The sequence below is a fragment of the Haliotis asinina genome, chromosome 1 (assembly GCF_037392515.1).
Source record: "Haliotis asinina isolate JCU_RB_2024 chromosome 1, JCU_Hal_asi_v2, whole genome shotgun sequence".
NCBI lineage: Eukaryota > Metazoa > Mollusca > Gastropoda > Lepetellida > Haliotidae > Haliotis > Haliotis asinina.
Genome location: NC_090280.1, coordinates 11,946,155 through 11,971,596, shown reverse-complemented (window position 1 = coordinate 11,971,596; position 25,442 = coordinate 11,946,155). Strand labels below are relative to the sequence as shown.

At 38.8% G+C, this 25,442-nt stretch overlaps 1 protein-coding gene across 4 annotated transcripts in view; it reads right to left on the bottom strand.

Moving 5' to 3' along the window:
- The window catches only part of LOC137287118 (uncharacterized), a 142,982-nt gene that overhangs the window by 61,428 nt on the left and 56,112 nt on the right, over positions 1-25,442 (bottom strand). For all 4 annotated transcript variants that reach the window (XM_067819284.1, XM_067819257.1, XM_067819266.1 and 1 more), the window contains 2 exons: positions 21,209-21,312; positions 5,015-5,180 (listed from right to left, as the gene is read on the bottom strand). In XM_067819284.1, the coding sequence (XP_067675385.1) occupies positions 5,015-5,180; positions 21,209-21,312 (270 nt within the window). The remainder of the gene's footprint in view (positions 1-5,014; positions 5,181-21,208; positions 21,313-25,442) is intronic.

Below are 25,442 nucleotides of genomic sequence, written 5' to 3'. Positions count from 1 at the left end.
ACTTTTAGGAACCTAGATTCATTTATCAAATCCATCACTCTTCATAAAGCCTGTCAACACTTATTATATTTCAGATGGACATATTTTATCGACAGGAATAGAATTGTAAACTATTTTCCGCAATGTTATTGAAAAAAAACTATTCTCACACACATGCTTCGGCCAGAGACATATCTATTATATGGTCTCTGCTTCAGCAACGGGTCCAGACCCGAGTTCTCAGTAAGCCAATCAACAATGCGTAGAGGATATAATTATACAAATCACATAAACTGAAGAACAAAATCAACAACAGTACTCATAAAAATTGTCTAACGAACATTATAACTTACTATTTCAATCTTTATTGCGTGATCGTGTCATGTCATTCTTTTTCGTTTGTGGTGGGGAGCAGGGGGGGGTACAGTATCCATTGCTGTTATCTGATTGGCTGACTTAGGTCACTTGTCTGATTTTGACCAGTCACGATCCTTACTGCAGACTGAGGCTAAAAAGTGTCATTGGAAACCAATGTTTATCCAATAAAACCACTTCTTACAACTATGAAAATAATCTTGGCAAGGATACAGTCATTTTGTTCATGTTCAGAGCTTTCGAATAATACCCGCCATAAAACGAATTGCCTCACATGTTATTCATTATCAGACAAGATTTTAAAACAGAGGTTTTTCACGCTGTTGTATCATGTTACCAAGCAAATTGCCACTGATATCGGGAAATACACGACCATACATATTACTTCAGAAATCTTTCTAGAATAATTTTCTGATCGTGTATGAATGAACATATGAAAGAAAAAGTGAAGGGGATGTCATGACTTGTTACAAATAAAAAAAAAGGCTCCAGTTTTTTCTTCCTCTATGGTTCATCTAGACATATAAATGTGTATGCCTGCAGTTTCATTAATAAATTAACTTATTTAAGTTGTAGTCGTATTACGTGAAAAATATGATAAAAATTACTTTCATATTTATAAACAGTAAGATTAGTCCTTTCAACTGGTGTATGATATGCAGTAGCAATAATGATTTATAAGCTGATATTTTCTCTTGATAAACATAAACTTCATCTTTGACCTTAGAGTTGCTAGTTGGCAGTATATGCCTCTGGTTGACCTTGATGACAACCAGAATGCAGACACCAATGATGATGCTAGTGGATCTACAGACTTTTAATTCATTGTAATTCAGGACTGCTTGACTTGAAATTGATTATGACAATGTCTTATTTGTCTCGTATTCTTTTTCTTCTTAACGATCATGAACAGTTAAATCTCATAAGATTTGAAAAAATCTCATGCTTTTGATCCCATGTGAGATTTTATCTCTCATGTTTTCTGAGTCAGGTTTATCCCTGTAACATTAGTCTCCCGTTGCACGAAACAACCTCAACTAAGGTTAACCTTAAGTTAAGGTTGATAACTAAGGTTGGTTCGACCCAACCTTAGCGTCTCTATGGTTGGAAAGGGAATATGGCGGCTGCTTTTATTTTGAGGAAGCACAGAGTGTACAGAAAAGGGAAATGTCAAAAATAGCATATTAATGATCACTGATATCAAGTTTTCATGAAAACCAATTAAGATAATTCTGAAACGTCGCCGATGAACCAAGAATTGGTTGGGATGTTTACGAAAATACACTTACACGAACACCGAAGTGCGCTTTCGGCCATATTGGATAGTGTTTACAAAATCATGTTTTGACAAGGCCGATATTGAGACGCCCATTACATCACGTATACTTCATAGTCTGCTGCGACAAATGCATCATTGAATTCTCCACACATCATAGAGTCAAATTACAAATGGTCTTCGTCACCAACACCAACTGTCTACATAAAACAAACGAGAACGAACGCGGTGTTCGAAAGACTGTGCGTTTCAAATGTAAACAAAGAAAAAATCCGATTTTACACTACATGGCATTTTCGGAAATTTTCCAGCAAAAAATATACAATGCAATCATTTAATGATTCATAAGCAACTGTCAAAGTTTCCGTGCAGTGTGATGCCATGACTGCAAAATCAAGCAGAACGACAAGGGTACTTATCGGCATTTCTGGCTTCTTCCGTCATTTACATTGCAAACGATAAATACATATAACAATACACAGATAGTTAGAATAATTCTGATTACTTACATCTCATATTTATGTTCAAAAGATCCCTGAATCAAGGCAAGATTCCTCGACAAATCCGATGTACCCTTGTCAGCGAAGCCGCCATTTTGAAAGAAATCGGTCATGGGTAGTGATGTCACACGTCAACATTGTTGCACATACTAGGCAATGTCCATATCATTCCGATTGCACTTTCAGTATTGTGATGTATATTTTGCGTATTTTGACCAGGTGCGAGTTTGTCAAAAACGTTTTGAAACATATTTTGATAGCAACTAGGATATCTAACTCAATATTTATACGAAAACTGCTTAAGAATATATAACAGGTCATGTTTTAATTTGGACAAACCTTACGTACACAATCTAACAGTTCTCTCTTTTTACCTTTCATTACATACCTATGAAGAGAAATAACATAATCATAAATGTTTATGTCCTAAATGAATATTCATTTACGCTAAATTGATGCCAGGCAGGTGCGTGGTGTTGCTCACAATAAGACTCGTAGTAAAACCGTCTAATTGTTGATATATTCAGGACACTGTTTCGCTTTGTCTAAAGTGTGTTGAATTCTGGCATACAAGCCGGTACCTTTGACATATTCAATGGAAATTAGGTGAGATATATACTTATCAGCAAAGCAGTGTCGTCTTTTTCCGACGTCACAAAATGCACAAAACATGCCATGACGTCAACTAAAAAGTTGCATCATTTTCAGTTATGTTATTATATAATGTTATTACATTTGAAGATGTGTCTGTTACTCCGTTAATAGTGATGCAAAATTAATCAAAATACATCTACACAAACAGCAGAATTTGGGAATCTAAGAACTAAATTATGTATTGCCATCCAAATCGGTACATGTAGTACATTGGTATCTTTCCTTATAAACTGTGAAAATTTCCAAAAAGTCTCTGCTCACATTGGGGAAGTTTGTATTGGAATAGGTTCAGTGTGTACAAAACATTACGAAAATATACTGTCCGGATTCACAGCAAATTCTCTCCATGTTATCTTAGTTACACTGACCTGATGTAAAGCATAGCGGGGTTATGCCCCCTTATCTTTATGCGTGCATCATCTCCCTGTGGACATTATTGAAGAGAATCCATTTTTGACATTTATTGAGGGCCATTTTTAACACTGAGCGTATAACGTTGTGCATTAACTCATTTCATATACACTTATGTCGTTCTGACATTAGGCTGTATTTTCTACACTCACTTTTTTCATAAAAATGATAAATTTAAAAAATCAAAGCAGAGTACTTTTATTGATACACGATGAAAACGGAGAAATTTACTGATTTTTAACGCACACAAAAGTTTTGGACAACATTTAGCAGTATCTATTTCTCAAATCCCTGAGGTTGTCGCAGTTATATTTATGGGATAGGAAATGAAATATTTTACATTTCTGTGTAATTTTATAGCCGTACACAGATCCAGGACCACACTAGCGCAATTCTCGCACAACGTTCCCTTTTCAAACCTTATGAAAATGTGCGTCTGAAAAAAAACCTCAGCATCCATGGGTTAAGGTTATGGCTAAGGTTGGAGCCCAAGTTAAGGTTGCCCTAAGGTTGTTTAGTGCAACAGGAGTATCTTTTTCTTAAGGTGATCGTAACTCTAACCTTAGTGCTTAAGGTTGATCTTAGCTAAGGTTGTTTTGAACAATGGGGCACAGGATGATAAAAATAAAAATCCAAAAATCTGTAAATAGCAAAAGGCACAACCATAGATTCAGATCACTGTATCTATCAATTTTGGTCTAAAAATACTGAACGGTTTTTGAGTTATGCTCCTCAAACAAAAAGATTATGGACAGATGGACGGATGGATGGACCACAGACAAACTGTAGCACAAATGGGGTTGCGCAGCATAGGGAATATGATAAGTCTTCTTAAATGCAAGCACAGTGAGCAAAGGTTGGCACCATAACTTTCCTCACTTCGGATGGAAAAACATTTTTTATGTTAAGATAAAATGTCCCCACGATCAAAAGTACACTTCCATTTCCTAACTTGACTGTGCTCTCACATTTCCTCCCCCATGTTTAGTAATTATTCATATGAAAAATGTGTTATTCAACATTTAAGAATAAGCAGAAATTAAAAAGACATACCATATTGCCTAATTTTGTCATGAATCTGTTGGAGTATATTTTATTTGTCTTATCAGTTGTCACTATTGGTAGAATTTCGTAACATTTATTCTACATAAAAACACTTCTGGCGCACTGGGCGAAGCTGGGGAGGTTACTGTAAGTATTCCATGTGGATTAATACCCTTCTTTTCCTTCACTCCCTTGAACCAGAAGCCGGAAGGAGGAATGGAGGCAAAGAACGGTCTAATTTACCCCAAGTTGCGCTTATAATGTTGACTAAAAAATATTTCACGAGAATAATTGTTCAACACGGGGTTGGAAATGTGAGAGCACAACCCAGTGAAGAAATGGGTGTATACTTTTGATGGTGGCGATATTTTATTTTGACAAATATTTTTGGAACTGAAGCGAGGAAAGTATGTTGCCAACCTTTGCTCTCTTGGCTTGCATGTGAAAAGACTGGTCGTTTTCTCTATGCTGCGCAACCAATTTGCGCTACAGTTTGCTTGTGGATGGACAGACAGATCAAGCTTCGAATATCTCCCCTCGCATTACATGCCAGGGGGATATAAAGATTAAAAGTAAGTGTTCATGTTTACATCTTCTATTTACGAAATTGAAAAAAAAACAGCTGTATTTCTCTTGCTATTCAGGATACTTAAACAAAATAGAACTTCTGATATTTTACCTCTCATAATCAGTCAAGAGTTGATCCAATGACAAAAAATATTCTTATACTTAAGAGCAAACTTTTAAAACTATCTAAATGTTACTGTACACGTACCTTTAACAACTTCAACACACTCTGCAGAACAATTGGTGTAACTTTGCCCAGCAGGTAAACACCTGGCTGAATCATTCCTCATTTTCACACAGCAGCAGTATTTTCCTCCAGTCTTTGATGCATACTCTAGTGACAGTGATTCATTTGACCAAATAGTTGATCCACCCTGAATATGAATAAAATATATTTTTCATTACAAGATAACACAAGAATCATCAGAAGATGACATATCCCCCCAGCCCCCACATATTTGAAAGGACAAATCATCTGACAGCTACTTGATGTTTTTGAGATTAGGTTTGCCTTGTGCTCCGGAAATGAAGCCCATCCTTCCATTTTGTCACTAAGTCAGAATTGTTTCCATGGAAACCTGGAAAAACAAAAATGTCAAAAACTTTGTAAATAGCAAAAGGCACCACTTTCAGGCCTGTCTCACATATCTGCCAAGTTTTGCTGAAAGATATGAAGATGTTTTCGAGTTGTGCTCCGGAAATGATGCCCATCCCTCCATTTTGAGACTAAGTTCGAAACGTTTCCCTAGAAACAGAGAAAATAATAAACCACTTTGGGGTGTGCCACACATATCTACCAAGTAACACTGACAGATATTAAGAAGAGTTTGAGTTCTGCTCCGGAAACGAAACACACATCTCACTTTTGAGACCATGTCTGAAACATTTCCATGGAAACCAAGAAAATAATAATTCACAAAAACCTGTACATAGCAAAAGGCACCACTATAGATTCAGATTGATATGTCTACCAAGTTCTGCAGAAAAACATTGAATGTTTTTTTAGTTCTGCTCCGGAAACGAAGCCCATCCCTCCATTTTGAGACTATGTCCAAAACGTTTCCATGGAAACCGAGAAAACAATAAATCACAAAGACCTGTCAGTAACAAAAGGCAACACTTTAGGTTCTGAATGATATATCTACCAAGTTTTGCAGAAAAAATATTGAACGGTTTTTGAGTTCTGCTCCAGAAACGAAGCCCATCCCTCCATTTTGAGACTATGTCCAAAACGTTTCCATGGAAACCGAGAAAACAATAAATCACAAAGACCTGTCAGTAACAAAAGGCAACACTTTAGGTTCTGAATGATATATCTACCAAGTTTTGCAGAAAAAATATTGAACGGTTTTTGAGTTCTGCTCCAGAAACGAAGCCCATCCCTCCATTTTGAGACTATGTCCAAAACGTTTCCATGGAAACCGAGAAAACAATAAATCACAAAGACCTGTCAGTAACAAAAGGCAACACTTTAGGTTCTGAATGATATATCTACCAAGTTTTGCAGAAAAAATATTGAACGGTTTTAGAGTTCTGCTCCGGAAACGAAGCCCATCCCTCCATTTTGAGAATAAGTCTGAAACGTTTCCATAGAAACAGAGAAAACAATATATCAGAAAAACATGTAAATAGCAAAAGGCACCACTTAAGCTTCTGACTGATATACCTACCAAGTTTTGCAGAAAAATATATCCCTCCATTTTGAGAATAAGTCTGAAACGTTTCCATAGAAACAGAGAAAACAATATATCAGAAAAACATGTAAATAGCAAAAGGCACCACTTAAGCTTCTGACTGATATACCTACCAAGTTTTGCAGAAAAATATTGAATAGTTTTTGCGTTCTGCTCCGGAAACGAAGCCCACCCGACCATATGACTAACACCAAAATGTTCCATGGAAAAACAAAAAAAATATAAATGCCAAAAATCTGTTAATAGCAAAAGGCACAACTATAGGCTGAGATTACTATATCTATCACGTTCGGTCTGGAAATATTGAATGGTTTCTGAGTTATGCTTCGGAAACAAAATGATCACGGATGGACGGACGGGGGGATAAAAACGCTTCGGTATTGGGTCCACAAGGTTGTACGAGATATGGCAAAATCCTGATGCAGAACCTTCAACCCTCTTGCCTGCTGTCAAGAAAGCTCCAAATCCGATTGCACCCTCTAGCGCAGGAGTATAGTCTGATGCAGAACCTTCGGGCCTCTTGCCCTCTATTGAGACATCCCCAAATCCAACCATCCAGGACTTCTAAGATCGTCTGTGGAAGATTGAGACTCGTTCAGAGCAAAACGCAAAGATGGTGTTGCAAAGATATGTTGGTCGACATCTTTTCTAAGCTGGACAAGGACAAGGAAGAACTCCAAGAGGATATGGAAGCAGTCAAGGAGAATATAGAAGACATCATGGAGGAAAAAGAAGATACCCATTTTGATATACAGAAGGTTGGGCCAATGGTAGAATCAACCAAGAATTTTGTATATATTACGATGACTGCTTTAGCTCTGTGGAAGGTCTTGTGCACAACCTGGAAGCACTGCACATCAGCCAAACAAGATGATTCACAGTTCGTGCACCCCATACACAAACAGGACGACATAAAGCATGAAATGCCTTCCAGGGACCCCTTCCACATGAACTAAAATGTGTGCACCTCGAACTACAAACAATGTATGGTTTTGTCTGCATGCATTTCAGACTACGAACAATGTATGTTTTCGTCCAGACTACAAACGACGTATGTTTTTCGTCTGCATGCATCTTGGACTACGAACGATGCATGATTTCATCTGTATGCATCTCGGACTACGAACGATGTATGTTTTTCATCTGCACGCATTTCACGACTATGAACAATGTATGTTTTTCATCTGCATGCATTTCGGACTATGAACGATGTATGTTTGCATGCATCTTGAACTACAAACAATGTATATTTTTTGTTGACATCCAGTCAATGTAGAAAAAAATATTGAGGGAGTGTCTTCTATTTTTTCCATAGAACATATTCTCGCCAAAGGTCTGGAAGCAGCATCTCAACTTTTCTGTCGTCTTTCCTTTTCGATGTGGGTGAGCGCAAGATTTTGCCACGTCTGCAAAGAAAAGGTTCCCTCACCAACCGTAGGCGTTCTATCCCCCGGCATTTCGGACTGTTTCTCGTATCTTGTAGCCATAGGCTGGAAACATTTCTCCACTCGATGACTTGAGAAGCAGAGATAGTCTATTCCTCCCTTCGTATTTGGCTACGGCAAACTTTCTGCACAGGTAGACTGCTTCCAGAACTTTGGCAGCTTTTCGGTGTTCGCTGCATGGAGGGGCTGCTACTTCCGTGTCCTTGGGTCCGCCATAGTTGGGTAATGGTGTGTGTTGAATATTTTCCCGATATGCTTATGGTGGCTCTTTAACCGCTATCTGTCAGAAGACACAAGAATCTATCTTGCATGGTCAATTATCCACCGATTTGTTGAGGAGGCGTGCATATCAAATAGTCCACTGGTCGCAGCTGTGGTCGTACAGGTTCTCTATGTTCACAAAACGGCCATCAAGCGCTATTTCTTCTGGAACCTCGAGCGGGAGGCGTTGGTGTGGTGAGCAGTCCATGTCTTTATTTTTTGGGCATGGAATGCATTTCTTGCTGCAGACGCAGTGGTCGATGGCACCGCACTTGCAAGTCGAGTTGTCATCGTCGAAGATGGTGGGGAGTTTTGGTATGGTGGCGAGACAGTCGGTGCACTTGTTGTGTTTGCCCTTGGATTCTGGGCAGTCTGCAAGAATAATTCGTAGTTTACCTGCTGCAGGTCGAAATTGGTGTGTTGGGTAGAGGTACACAAAATCGACTATTTTGTCGTCTCCTACGAACTCGGGAAAGAGCAGCAAATAGAGTTCAAGAAATTGCTGAGGAATCTGGTATCGCTCGTAGAAGGTGTAGCCCGAACACTCCAGGATTTGTTTCTCTTGGTTTGAAAGGAAAACATATGAATTATCCAGCAGGGTTTCGAAGTCAGAAGTACCTCGGATTCTCGTATATCTGGTTTGCAATATGTGATATTTCCTCTTTGCTTTTAAAGGGATAAATGGCCTGATAGGATCTCAGCGTAGGCTTCACGTGATAGTTGGCTCCTGGCATTTTGGTTATACCATGTACCTACAATATATCTAATTGGGGTGCACAGAGGTGCAGCTCCTCTGGTTTTCCCTGCAAATTTGCAGGCCATTTTGCTTTCCAGATAAAAAGTAGTTATGTCATAAATTAATGTGTATCAGAAGTGCAGCTCCTCTGGTTTTCCCTGCAAATGAGCTGGCGATTTTGCTCTGCGACCTTCAGACTTCCCCTATACACCCACCGTGGTTATCTTCACTTGAACAGTTTCTTTGGGCGCCAGCTGGACCGTCCATTACAGTGTTTTTTACATTCCTTTGGCACTGATTCAACGCTGCTGACACGAACACAAAATTAAAAAAACAAAGAGGAAGGCACAGTCAAATATACAAACTACTGGAAAGATTAGAGCCTGACATTTCCACAACACTAATTGTTTTGACTGTAGACCTAAGAACAAAGGAGGTACGGCCTGGCATAGGTTCCCAATTGCACATATCGATGTTCATGCTGTTGATCACTGGATTTGCCTGGTCCAGACTCAATCATTTACAACCCGCAGCCATATAGCTGGAATATTGCTGAATGCGGCACAAAACTCTACTCATTCACTGTTAAAGAATCGACTATTTCCTGAACTCTCATGTGTTTCTGTGAACATTCAGTGCTAACCCAGTGTAATGCAGGTGAAGAGAAACTCGAGTTCTAATTTGACACTGCGACGTTAAAAATAAAAATCTCTTTGCCAGCGCGGGGACAGGAACATTTTGTTAAAACTTAATTTGATTCTTGCAGGAAATGCCAAAATTGTGTTTGCATTGTAATTGCGACATGAGTATTGATTTTAACATAACCATAATGTGAAGCAAATATGTTTTCCATTCAATTATCTACAGTTTGGTATCTTGAAATCCATCGTGTTTTCACCGAGTTATGACATTTATATAGACCCTATGAAAACGCGTCTTTTACCAACTTTCACGGGCGATAACTTCGACAGTGTTCAATATATCAACATTCCTTGAAGAACTTAAGCTTTTGCAAGGTATTGGCTCTCAAACGGCACATCAAACTCGTCTGTGCTATATGCCGTTCTGGAGAAGAAGATTTTCAAAGACAGGCACCATCAAAACCTGAAAATCAGCAAAAAGGTCAGGTTTTTTTCAACTTTATCATGGGGGCCAACTTCCGCTATGCATTGAATCGATGTGAAATGATGTTGCCTACAATGAGTGAAAATTTGGTCCATTTATCTCCTATAGTTTTGGAGATATTCAGGGTGGAAGATTTTCACATTTTGGGTTGTCTGCCCTTCCCAGTAGCCGGAGGTCGGGATTGTTTGTTCATTGTATACCTTTCAGCATACATGCTATCATCCCTGAAAGTTTCATCGAAATCCATCCAGTAGTTAGGTCAGGAGAGCTGGCACAAAATCTGTATAGAAATTATTTATATCATTGAATTTTCTGTCCCTTTTGACAGCAATGTGATTGGCAAGATTCAGAAAAAGCATGATAAATATGCGCTCCTCGCCTTTGAAATGTCTTGCTTGCATCCCAAATACACAGTCGTCAGGCTCCCCATTGTTCTTGGTGCCCTTGGTTTGGCATTTCTTGGCACAGATTAGGAGAGTGCCCAGGTATTCCACCAGGACCACAGTCCTTCTGACAATCTGGGTAATGCAGAAGGCTGCAGTGTTGGGGAGCCTTCATATTCTCCAGACAGTTCTTGGTGGGTTTGACTAGGCAGCGTTTCCTAGGAGAAGACCCATTTGCTGTCTGAGGAGGGAGACTAGAGGGGAGAGGGCCCTGAGCTGATGATGAGCCTTACCTGCCTGACTGTGCCAGGATCACCCAAACCCTCTCTGATGCATTTCAATCCTAATCTGAAAAACATAATTTATGGACGATAATGCTAGGCCCTATCGTTTCAGAGCTGTTTAAGGAAGTTTAAGTAAGGGATCCACCTGTTCAAAATCTTCAGGGGTTATAATAATGAGGGTACTTATATTGTGCAATACTCCATGCCACTAAGGGGCATGCTCATAGCGCGCACAAACAATTAAAAATAACAAACACATCAAAAGTTACGTCAGAAGGGAGTTGTAAATACGAGCTTAGAGAAAGTTACGGTTTGTATCAGCTGCAAAGGTGTGTTTTGAGGTTACGCATGTATGCTTGAAGAGATGGAGCTGTATGTAGTTTATGTAGAAGTGAGTTCCATAGTGCAGTTGCAACAGACGCACCAAAGAGTGAGCACCAAATGTCTTGAAGTTGAATGGTGGAGGACCCAGCAGGTGTTGGTTACTGGATTTGAGGACACGAGCAGGAGTGAAGGGTGTGAGAAGATCACACAGGTAAGAAGGAGCAGTGGAGTTTACACACAGGTAAGCGAAAGTGGGTATCTTATAATCAATTCTTTCATGGATCTGTAACCAGTGTAAGGAATCCAGAATAAAATGTATGTCACAGGAGGGCTTAGAGTGGGTAACGAGACGGGCAGCTTTATTTTGGAGAGATTGCAGGCACTTTGACAGAATGCCCTCTTGACAGAATGAGGGCACAAACAAGCAGAGCAGTGGTGTCTTGGGTGAGTTGGTGGCGAATGCTGGATATATTATGGATGTGACAGTGAACAGTTTTGTATAGTTGATTTATTTGAATTTTCATGGAGAGACTGTTGTCCAAGTAGACTCCCAGATTTTGTCACAGCAGTGGAGAAGGCGATGGATGTGTCCCCAATCTGAAGATGATCAAAGTGACACTTTTTTACCCTGGCAGGTGGACCAAACAGTATAGCCTCTGTTTTACTGTCATTCATTTTCAGCATATTTGATGTCATCCATGACTTGACGTCACTGAGGCACAACTCCATGTTGTGTATGGTGGACGCTTGGTTAGTCTCTGACAAATCCATTTTGTCAACCAGTTGTGAATCATCACCATAGAAATGGCTAATGACCTGGTGCTGTGCAATAAGGTGACCCAAAGATTTTGCATACATCATGAAGAGGATTGGTCCCAACACGGAACCCTGGGGTACCCCGCATGTGAGCACTGAGGAAGATGATTGGAGATCACCAATTTGTACATACTGTTACGGTTAAGAATTTGCCGTGACAAACTATTTACGAAATCCCCTTGTAAACCAGCAAAACAGCACAAAGACAAGTTGTTTACGTTCAAATAATATATTGTTAAACCACGAGAGCGAGATATACAGAGTCACAAGTCAATATATCAATGCTGATTACAAATACATTTCAAGAGAGACAAAATCTAAGTCAGTGGGTCACAAAAATACAATATATCAAACTCACCAAAGTCTTGATGTGAGAGGGAACAGCTACGGCAAAATGTAAACAAAGCAATCGGTGCGACAGCAGATGATGTAGATTCAGGATTTCAAGTGTTGGCAGTATATCCAAGCTTGGCAGAGTAGTAAATCCAGCAGACAGGTATGAATATCAGTGAGAGTGTCGCCCTCCACACGGCAACCGGCCTATTTATATAAACTAAGCCACTTCCCGAAAGTTCGGGCACAAACTAACATCGTCAACACTGTAGAATGGTCTCGAAGCTGTATTCCGGAAGTGAAACATTGAAAACTAGGAGCAGGTAAATTTCGGAATGCCAGAATGCTAAAAGTGTTGACCAGATATTAAAACGAAATGTGACCCATAATATTTACTATGCAAAACACTAAACATTGTGACCCAATAATAATTAATACGGAATTAATAACAAAATATACAGGAAATACACACTCGTAACAATACTGAAACCTGACGGACAGGTATGATTGGAACAGTTCTAAAATGGTGCCTGTGATGCCAAAATCAGGTTGATGGATCGACTACACACTGTCATGGTCAACCGTATCAAAAGCAGATGAAGGTCCAGCATAACAAGCAAGACAGCAATGATGACTATGTCCAACACACAATTCAAAGCTGTTTCTGAACTGTGTGATGCTCTGTATACAGACTCATGCTTATCCATTAACTGAAATTTGTTCAAGTGTTAAATTAATTGGTATTTCACAACTTTCTCCAGCACATTAGACTAAAAAGATAAGTTTGAAACTGGTCAGTGGTTTGAATACTGTTCAGAATCTAGTGAAAACTTCTTTATAAGAGGCCTAATCAAGGTGGTTTTGAAGCTGCTGGATGGGAATATGCCGGTTTCCAAACTTTTGTTGATAATACTGGTGACTGTGGGTGGAAGATGAGGACATAATGATCTGCCGAATATCAACATCACAGACAGGATCAAAAGACATTAGCGACTGACCAGTAAATTCTTTGGATGAGATATTCTCACACACCGTTCCAAGAAAATGACATAATTTTCTCTGTGACATATTTGTTCAATCCCTCGGCAGTGATTTGGAGGTCACCTTGTGGTAAAGTCAAGTTATTTGTTTTTCCTAAGAGCTTAAACAATATGGAAAATAGATGTTTAGGGTTTTGAGAGTTTGCCTCAATCTCACTATTAGTCCAGGCTATGAGGTATGATGCGCATTCCAGCACGAGGAGGAGGGCTGCAGCAGTTATCCGTGCGAGGGGTGGATACACCTAATACTTTTGTCACCATTACTGTTGGCTTAGGATTGAACAGTGAACGTTTTTTGAGAACTTTGTGTACTGACCATAGTTTTGGACATGATTATTCATAATCTTCTTAGTGCCCCCATATGATCTTCAATAAATTACAGCCGAAAGTAGCAGCAGTGTTGGTAGTTGATGGATTGACACTTTAGCCAGCTCATTTAACAAAATTATAACTATGTGTTTGGTTTCCATATTATGAATGACTGTTGTGTTGTGTTAAACATAATTTTACAGCATGAAACTGGGTGGTCCTTAATTAATGTTCATGTGTATACTGTAATCATAAATAATGTCCAAAACTACATCCGTTTTCAAGATTGAGGGAACCCATGGGGTCAAAATCATCAGTCAGTGAGCATCACCAACAATCTGTGCATGATCTCACAAAACCTCATTGTTTACGAACAGTGTCTGACCCTCTGAAATATGAAATAATATGAAATACCAGGGCATTGTCCAGCCACTTGTCCGTCAAGTCAGTTGTGCGTCGATCTTGCCGCAATGAAAAAACACATAAGGCTATCACTGACGTATTTGGGAATCAATTTAGCATTCTGCTCTACTTTCAAACTCCTTGAGATTCACAAGCCGTTTTATTTTGAACGATCACGTGATGTGTTCTACGAAGCTCGTCACAGAAAAAAGCGATATTTTGTGGAAACGTGCCTGCTCGACTGATGAAGGGCCTGTTGATCATTCTGGTGGAAGAATTTGCACCTTTCTAAACAGTCAGCAAAAGACATTGGAACCCCCGAGATTGCCAAAGTGACAAGTGACCATTGAGCTGTTCAGCCCATCCCGAACGAAGCCCATCCCTCCATTTTGAGTTCGAAATGTTTCTATGGAAACCCAAAAACTGATAAATTACAAAAAACTATAAATAGCAAAAGGCACCACGCTGGGGTCTGCCACACATATCTACCAAGTTTTGCTGACAGATATTAGGACCTTTTTGAGATGTACTCAGGAAAAGAAACACACCTCTCACTTTTGAGACAAAGTCTGAATCGTTTCCATTGAAAGCGAGAAAATAATATATCACAAAAACCTGTAAAGAGCAAAAGGAACTGCTTTAGGTTCTGACTTATGTATGAAACAAGTTTTGCAGAAAACTTTTTAAACAGTTTTTGAGATCTGCTCTGGAAACAAAGCCCATCCCTCCATTTTGAGACAAAGTCCGAAACGTTTTCAAGGAAACCGAGAAAATAATAAATCACAAAACCCCGTAAATAGCAAAAGGCACCACTTTGGGGTCTGCCACACATACCTACTTACCTAGTTTTGCAGAAAAATATTAAACGGTTTTTGAGATGTGCTCCGGAAACGAAGTCCACCCCACCATTAGACTAACACCAAACTGTTCCATGGAAAAACAAAAAAAATTATAAATGCCAAAACTCTGTACATAGCAAAAGGCACAACTATGCTTTGAGGTAGTTTCTGAGTTATGCTCCGGAAACAAAATGATTATGGACGGACGGACAGACAGACAGACGAGGCGTCTATTATATATCCCCCCACATTACATGCCAGGGGGTAATAAAAATGACAAAACTCTGTTAACAACAGACGGATGGATAGGCAAACAGACGAGGTGTCGACTATATCCCCCCGCATTGCATGTCTGGGAGATAAACTGTGGTACGTTTTCATGGACCATGTGAGTTTTCCAATGTCTCCCTTGATATTCACCCCACTGGTACAATTACCTCACAATGACCTGGTGTGGTAATGTTTTTACTGATCGCTGAGCTCAGTTATCCATGCTTTGGCAGTGATGGATTTCATTCAGATGGCTTCCATGGGTTTCTTGCTCACAGATTTGGCGACTTTGTTGTTGATAAGCACACATCCTATTCCGTATTTTTGTTTCGGAGATGGATTAAATCCTGCGTGTACTGGTGAGAGAATAGGCGTTTGACTAAGATGCGATTGAATCTCTCGACAATGGCTTGGTTGCGATGGGCTCCGGGCATGCCGTGCCGTGCCATGCCTTGACTTTGTGATTGGCCATCAGCTGTGACATGGCTCCCATGAACTCGCATTCTGGAATGGCAGGCCAGGTCAAGTGACTACGTGTGTAGATGTGTTTGAAGATTCATTGAGAAACGGTTGTTCAAACGTGTCTGAAGAACATTGATCGACTCGATATTGTAGAGTGAGGGAAATTCATGATCCTGTGTGTTGAATGATGCACTGATGTAGACAAAGGCAGAACTCCAATAATTTAGAGAACAAGTCTGTGTGTTAGTCCATGTGTGATTTTCAGTCGCACAACAGAACAACCAGTCTTTTTATATGCGATACACAGTCCAGCAAAATGTGGCTCTCTCTTTTTATTCATTCACTTAGAACTTTAGTGTACAGGAAGTAAACAATAGATTGCCAAGGGCAGGTAACTGAAGCACTATCAAGAAGGCCTGCTGCTCAAAAATACTACTGACATCATATATGATATGAAAAGTAACCCACATACACACTCAAAACTCTAAACATTGTGACCCAACAATGACTATCACTTAGTCAATGATAAATACAAACACACCCTCTAACATATGTGTGAGGTGAGATAAGGGTTGATGTACAAACAATGTTCCTTGAGCCTGAAATACATCAACCAATGGGTCCGAGGGACCAGTTAACAATGTTTCACCTTACCGAACTTATCAATGTTAATTTTGAATTGCTTGAATCTTTTTGTATCCATCACCAGATTTTGCAGACAAAAAAACCAGATGTAGAGCAACCTCCCTTCCCTCAATTTGCATTTGCCAAAAAACATCAATCAACTTCTGTACATCATACATGATTCAATGTTATTTGAGATATAATATAACTACCAAGAAGTACCAATTAAGTTCGACATTCTTTGCTTGTGAGCGGGATACATTGAAAATTATGAAAGATCACTTAGTCAATGTCCGAGGCTAGATAAATGGAAATATACTTTTGCACCATCCCCTGACTAGGTGCAAATTTGCTCACATGTGCATTTGCAATCTTTACTCATATAAGTAAATTTGCTCATGTGTAAATATACTTACGTGTGTAATAGTAATTTTACTTTGCGTTCACATGGAATTTATGTAGAGTGAGTAAACTTGAAAGTGCAAACAATAAATTATCAGTTTGTCTCATTTGTCCTCTCAACTTCATCAGAGAAAGATGTTCTCTTATCGATGACACTTTAGAAGACAAACACAGTATCAGATATGTCCTGCTCTTGCAATAAGTCTCTGGAATAAAGTCTGTTTGGTGGCGCGAAACGAATAAATCGAATGATGAAAAACGACTGGTACGATAATTTTCGAATGAACAAAGGAGCGTTTGATCTTACCTGCACAAAACTGCAGGATTGCTTAAAAGCCAGTGACGAAGCCATTCACAACATAAAGTTGGAATAGCAATATACTGGATGGCTTCAATATCAGAATATAGAACTGTGGGAAATCTGTTTGGTGTTGGCAAGTCTACTGTTTGTAAATGTATTCATGAAGTTTGTCAGACCATATGCGATATTTTGCTGCTGGAATATGTAATGTTTCCCCTAAATGAAGATCTGAAGGACATGATACGGATTTGAGCGCAAATGGTGTTTTCCAAACAGTGCCAGAGCCATAGATGGATGTTACATTCCTATCCTTGCATCGCAGGAAGCTCATGGGGATTATCTAAACCATAAGGGCTAGTACTCCCTCATTCTTCAGCCCGTCTGTGATGACAAATATGTCTTCAAAGATAAAAAAACACTGGATGGCCAGGATGAGTTCATGATGCCAGAGTTTTTTCTAATTCTGAAATCTTTCAGAAAGGTGAGGAATCGCACCTTTTTCCAGAGTGGTTTTAAAAAGTGTCTATATCAGACAAGGATGTGCAGCTGCCAGTTGTCATTCTTGGAGATCCAGCTCAGCCATGGAAATACTGAAACCGTTTCCTAATCGTGGAGCATTATCCAGCAGTCAAAGGGTTTTCAATTCTCGCTTGAGTAGTGCCAGAATGACAATAGAAAACTCTTTTGGAAGACTGAAAGGGTGTTGGAGATGCTTGCAGAAACGTTTGGATGTGGATGAAGAGTTTTCCTGCACTGAAATAGCTGCGTGTGTTGTGCTTCACAACATATGTGAGATTCACAATCAACACTCTGACGAAATCTGGCATGTGGAAGAACCCTTGCAGAGAGATATGGAAGATGATGGGCAAGATAAGCCAGGCAAAGTCACTCGTGACGATGTCATGCAGGAATTGGCAGAGCTGTGCTGTAATACGCAAATAATGACTTGAACTGGACGTTTTCTGTTATAAATGGTTATTCAATTTGGAGTGTTTATATTTTAATTGAATGTTGGCTATATAGCCTGAGAACCTATCTCCTGGCCCTGATTTCTCGAAACAAACTTAAGTTTTTACTCAGATCTCAAACTGAGTCTGAGTTTTTTACTCAACTGAGTTTTCTCAAGTTTTCCATTTCTCGAAACACTTTCAACTCAAACTCGACAGAGTTTTTAACACAGAATTTCAGATCGATCTCAGTTAAACTTTTAAACATGTTGTAAGTGTCCCTGGCGCGGAAATCAACTTCAGTTTCTATTGTAAACACAGAAGAAGTCGTCTGCTCGCGAAATCGTCTATCGATCGATAAGACTGCAACATTGAGAATGGCCTTTGACGGCAGTGAACCCAAACGGAGGCCGAATTGAACTGAGGAGGAGCGACTCATGTTAGTTGATGAGGTGAAGAAGAGAGAGGAACGGCTGTTCGAAAAATTTTGGGGGTGTGGAGTGAAGAGGGGGATGGGGATAAAGGAAGAGGCATGAGAGGAGACAATGGCTGCGCTGAATGCGTAGGAAACTCTTCCTTGAATGCACCCGTAACTAAATTTCCAAGAAAATAAGATAATTATTACCAGATAAAAGTAATACAGGACAAATTTTATGGAAAGCAACTTCTTGGGTGTATTTTCACGAAGTTTCGGGGCTTATCCTAACCCCCTCATCAGGTTGAGCTGAACAGACAAGTAAGACTAACTGTTAACTCTGCCCATGACCTCACAATGCTTATGACGTGACAATGCTATGACAACATGATACCAGTAGCTAACAGGAATGCTATGACAACATAATAGAATTAGTAGTGAATGGTTACAACTAACATGATTTATAGAATGAATACATCTTATTTTGTATATATAGTTAAAGTGTTGTTGGATTAAATTAGAAATGACAGATTATTATTATACCAAATTGTAAGTTTGGACATGTACAAAGATTTTTTGATAAATGTATTGCATGTATAGCATGTAAAGTAATACTATATACTACAGTGCATAGAAGTTATTGTTCATCCATGGGTGCCCTTGTCGGTCTGTTTACTACAATATTTTTGGTGATGCACCAGGCACTAGGGAGGTAAACCCCTAGATCTCTGGTACTAATCTTCTAATGAAGATTGACTCAAGAAGTTTTCGTTTCCGCCAATTATTGACGTTGGAAGCCAAGATTTGAGAGTGTTGCCAGTTGATAGAGTGATTTTGATTTTTAACAATGTGTCCTGAGAGTGCAGATTTAAGGTCAGATTTTTCAAACGAAGTTTTGTGTTCTTTTAGTCTAATGTTGAAAGGCCGACAAGTTTCTCCAATATAGCTGATTCCACAATCACAAGAAATTGTGTCTATACATCCTCTGGAATTGGACTCATTCTGGTTGCTGCCACCTCTCCCATTTGCTCTCAGGATGGTTTTTAAAGTTTTAACAGAATAAAATGTCACATCCAAACTTGTAATTCTTCTAATGAGTCGGCTGATGTGATGGCTAATCTGGCCTTGGTATGGAATGTTAATCCTGATGGGAGCTGGTTAAGTTTTCTGTGAACGATTATTTTGTTGATGGAGGGTGGTGGCAACAATCTGCTCTACTAGTTGTTAGTTTACCATGGAAACTGAAGATCAAGACAAGTTGCCCTTTCTTGATGTGTCCCTCGATAATTCATCCAACAAGATCACTTCTTCTGTCTATAGAAAACCAACACACACTGACCAGTATATTCATTATTTATCCAACCACCATCCATAAATTAAATGAGCCATTGTAACAACCCTAACCAGACACGCCAAGGCTATCTGGGACCCAGCATACTTCCAAGATGAAATCGACCACCTCAAAACAACTTTCATCACCCTCAATGGATATCCTAAACATCTGTATTTATACATATGTGTGCAAACAGGTGCATGTGAACAGGGCCAAAAATTTTAACAAGAGTCATCAGAAGATGACATATCCCAATGGCCCCCACATGTTTGAAAGGACAAATAATCTGGGAGTTACTCAACGTTTTTCTGGACTAAGTTTGAATTGTTTCCATGGAATTCATGGAAATTATAAATGCCATATATCTGTAACCAGCAAAGTCATAATTTCAAGATCTGTCTCATATATCCGCCAAGATCTGTTGAAAGATATGAAATGGTTTTCGTCTGGGAACGAAGCCCACCCCTCCATTTTGAGACTAAATGTTTCCATGGAAACCAAAAAAGTAATACATCACAAGCAAGAAAAAAAATGACAAAAACCTTTAAAAACCAAAAGGCACCACTTTGGGGTCTGCCACACACATCTACCAAGTCTTACAAACAGATATTAAGAAGTTTTTGAGTTCTGCTCTGGAAACGAAACACACCTCTCACTTTTCAGACTAGGTCCAAAACATTTCCATGGAAACCAAGAAAATAATAAATCACAAGATGCTGTACATAGCAAAAGGCACCACTATAAGTTCTGATTGACATATCTACCAAGTTTTTGCAGAAAAACTTTGAACGGTTTTTGAGATGTGCTCCGGAAACAAAACACACATCTCACTTTTCAGACTATGTCCGAAACGTTTCCATGGAAAACAAGAAAATAATAAATCACAAAAACCTGTACATAGCAAAAGGCACCACTTCAGCTTCTGACTGATATATCTATCAAGTTTTGCAGAAAAATATTGAATGGTTTTTGAGTTCTGCTCCGGAAACACAACACACCTCTCACTTTTCAGACTATGTCTGAAATGTTTCCATGGAAACTGAGAAAATAATAAATCACAAGAACCTGTACACAGTAAAAGGCACCACTTCAGGTTCTGATTGATATATCTACCAAGTTTTACAGAAAAATACTTAACGGCTTTTGAGTTCTGCTCCGGAAACGAAGCCCATCCCACCATATAACTAACACCAAAATGTTCCATGGAAAAACAAAAAAAAAAGATGCCGGAAATCTGTAAATAGCAAAAGGCACAACCATAGGCTGAGATTGCTATATCTATCAAGTTTGGTCTAAAAATATTGAACGGTTTCTGAGTTAAGCTCCAGAAACAAAACGGACAGACGGACGGGGAATGGATGGACGGACGAGGTGTCGACTATGTTCTCCTGCATTACATGCCAGTGGGATAAAAAGGTGCATTTTGCTTATGTGTGTAAAAAATACACATGGCTAAATGTGTACATATGAACAGGACCAAAGTGGAACATAGGAACTGTACATGACCAACAATATTATTCATAAAGCAATCATTTCATTTCTATGAATAACTGACACATGAAGTAAAAGTTAAGATGCAAAAGAATTCCTCATCGCTATATAGGTATATTTTACATAAAATACATAATGCATACACCGTCAAAGTATATCAACTTACCAGCATCAAGGAAAGTGAACCATATCCAAGGGATGAAAGTCCATCACACTTCACCAAATTTGTCTTATTTGAATAAGAGGCTCTTATGGCTCCACTTGGAATATCTGAAAACATTCAAAGGCAAAAGTCCAACATCAAATGTTTTCAAAACTAAGTACTGGTCCAGGAGGCAGTTGAAAAATTTGACACTATTTTCAGTTAGTATGATGTCTTGAGCGCATGAAAAGGCCTGTAATACTCTCAGATTGTAGTATCAGGATTTTTTTACTGGCCATCTTATGTGGTGGGGTCTGAGAGCATTTTCATGACATTTGGTTGGCTGTCCAACAACACTTTAAAGTTAATCATGGATAGTTTTTCTACTATCAATCTGATCACTTTCATTTTGACTTTCGTGTATTGCTAAAGGATGTAGAAATTATTTGACATATTTTTGTTCTTGAAAAAAATAAAAATGGCCGCCATTTTGAATTGTTGTGTGTTGCCTTCTCAGCACTTAAATTTATACAAAAATTAACACCGAATGTCTCCATTTACATACAATGTTGATACTTTTGATGTTTTTGAACACTTGTCTCTTCTAGATTGGTGGCTTGGGCACAAAACAAGTAATTTTGTATAGTCATATCATGGTAATATAATGTTTTATAGCTTATTCTTTGAGAGAGGGGATTTTGGCGATTCACCAACATTTCATGGAAAGTGTGGTGGTGATTTATTTATTGAAAGTTTACATTATTCTTGTAACTAGAACCAGTTGTTTTGGTTTCCTGTTTACTTCTAGAGTGACAGTATGTTACATGGAACTGTTTCACATTACCCAGAATTCAAAATGACCACCAAGATGGCCGCCATTGTAGTTTTACTACTTATACATAGCAGAGGACTAAATTTGTACTGACATGTAAAACAAACAGTTCATTTGGTGTCACATGCTTAACACAGTATAGAAAAAAAATTTCATTGGTATGGTTAATACAATCCTAAAATATTTGATGAAATAACATTATCCAAAGTGTTAGAAAACTATGCTTCATGGTCGATAACTGCATCTAAGCTCTTCTTGTAGCTATTGAAAGTGGGTCTGTCAGATAACTCTTAATCACTTTTGACACATTCAGAAGCTTACAATTAACTCTCCTCTTCATGTTCTTTCATATCATATGTTACATCGTGTCAGAATTGGAGTCATCTATAAGTTAAAGCTGTTCAGGCAATAATTAACTGCCATACCAAAAGACGTGTCTCTGTGCACAATACATCATTCTATCTGCATTGACATAGATCTCTCTTTATTGCATTTACTCAATGTAAGTTCAACCACTCCATGAGGAACAGAATCTCTCGACATCAGAACACCAGGGATAAGCTGACCATCACAAATGCTCCGACCTGGTCAACTGGTGAATGAATAGGATTGGCTGCAGATAGTATTTCCAAACATGCACTTGGTAGTTTACTTGCTCAATGTGATATTTTAGACTGTTGGATGTTGGTGGGAGCTTTTCATTCAATGTCTTGTTTCATCTACAGACATCATTGGATTGTTTGGTTTATACACTTAACTTACAAACTGTCCACAAGATGTAATGACCAACAACATCCTGATTGTCACCTAATTGTGTGAATGTAGTTGGTGAGTTTCAGAGGACTGTAGTAAGACAATTCCCAATGTCCAACATCCTACATGTTCTAAAATGGGACGGAGTATTTACATATCTCAAACAAGATTGCCATATGACGGATAGACTTGCCATACTTCAGTCTTAATGGGGTTGTGTGCAGACATATTATAGTTGGGCATCAGTTGTAATACGTTTGTACAGAGTTTCCACCAGGTCCACTCCTTTTGCAGACAGATGAAACTCGACCACATTATGTTCGTAGGTAGATTGCTGTTCCATGTAAATATTCTCAAAACCAAATAAATTGTTCTTAAGAAATTTGTAATACATTTCTTCTTTGTTCTAAAAGAGCGCAATGGATTCTCATCAAGTTCTACCCCTTTGTACATTTATGTAGGTCTCACACAGACATTACTATGTCAACACTGTGTGCATTATGATATGACACGGTAGGGTATACAGACATGCATTTTCACATGTTCTCCATTTGGGATAAAAGATTTCTGCCTGTGAAACATGAACAAATTTGCAGCTATCAACAAGCTGAATGCTTATTTCCTGCAATTCTTATTGGAAACAGGACAAGAGTACACTGGGTTGGTAAAGCAAGAAAGGAGAAAACGAACAAGAACTTGTTGGGTGAGAAACTGGCTTTAATCTGAGAAGCCAATAGGTGGGGAACATTTCATCAACTGATAGAAGATCTCCACCTTAATGATCATGAATCCTTCTACAATTTTTTGAGAATCACCCCACCCATGCTTGATGAAATTCTTGAATGCATCACCACTTCATTGAATAAGATGTCTTTCTTGGTCCACCCTCATTCTTCTATGGAACATTGGTAATGTCGATGTTTCCATATTGAAATTGATAAAGGAAATAAGAATGGGCTGGCTACTTGAAATCAAACTAGGACATTTCTGCTATTACCACTGCACACACTGGAATCAGAGTGAGAATGTAATGCGAAAGGGAAGAAGTGTGTGTCTGAATAAGAGCTGGTTGAGTTAAGAAAGAGTTAGAATGTATTAGTGTACATTAAGAACGTGGTAGGTCTAATTCAGAATGGATATACACTAAGGACGGGTTTGAACTGCCTGGAAACATTGCTCACATGGGGTGAAGGCACATTTCTTCCCTGTCTATACGTAATACCAACTGTCTGGGGATGGGAAAGAGACAAGGTAGACATACTGACAACTGTTTATGATCAAACAAGCATCATACAATATATAATCATTACACGTTCTGTCTCATTCAATCTTGTTTTACAGTTATTGCTAAAACAGGTCAGGACATCATAAGAACTACAAATGTACCTTGTTGTGCCTCAGGCCTACCAACAGGTAGCATGGCCGGACCAACAGAACTCCATTGTTTGTACGTAAGAGCAACAAGACTAGACATGTTGAGAGGACCGCTGATTTGTCCCATTGTTGTGGTAGTGGTGTGTTTTTACCAACAATCTTTACTTGACGAGCATCTTTGATTCATTCCCCTACTTTGACTAACTATCTCAATGCATATCAGCCAATGCATATCAGAATTTATCTCAATGCATATCATGCCAGTATAAGCAGTAAAGAACCAAAAACTCCTTTTTAAAGTTCTTCTTACAAACGGCACTTGATGTTCTTTCTTAATGTTCCATCTGAATGAGCCATTGTAAAAGGAACACCAGAAATGTCAATGTGCTCATCAGGATTGATGGAAAATCTATTCAGTCTTCCAAATGAATGACGAAGCTCCACTCAACAAATGGGTCACAATTCTGATGTTCAGGAAACAGTCACTACATCTTGTGGACAGGTTTCTCATGCTTTCTTTAAAACTTTGTACCAAATAATCCAGTGATGTCTGTAGATGAAGTATTGAAAACAAGACATATCCCTCCGGCACCCACATATTTGAAAGGACAAATCATCAGACAGTTACTTATTGTGTTTTTAGACCAAGTCTGAATTGTTTCCCTGGAATTCATGAAAAGTATAAATGCCATTTTTCTGTAATCAGAAAAAGTCACCATTTCAAGATTTGTCTCATATATCTGCCAAGATCTTTTGAAAGATATGAAATGTTTTTCGAGCTGTGCTCTGGAAACAACATGTTCATGGAACTGAGAAAATAATACATAAAAAAAAAGAGGATATAGCAAAAGGCACCACTTTGGGGTCTGCCACACATATCAACCAAGTTTTACTGACAGATATTAAGAAGTTTTTCACTTCTGCTCTGGAAACGAAACACACCTCTCACTTTTGAGAGTAAGTCAAAAACGTTTCCATGGGAACTGAGAAAATGATAAATCACTGAAACCTGGAAATAGTAAAAGGCACCACTTTAGGTTCTGATTGATATATATATACCAAGTTTTGCTGAAAAATATTGAACGGTTTTTGAGTTCTGCTCCGGAAACGAAGCCCATACCTCCAGTTTGAGACTAAGTCGGAAATGTTTCCATTGAAACCAAGCAAATGATAAATCAGAAAAACATGTAAGCAGCAAAAGGCACCACTTTGGGCTCTGCTACACATATCTACCAAATAACACTGACAGATATTAAGAGTTCTGCTCTGGAAACGAACCACACCTCTCACTTCTATGGA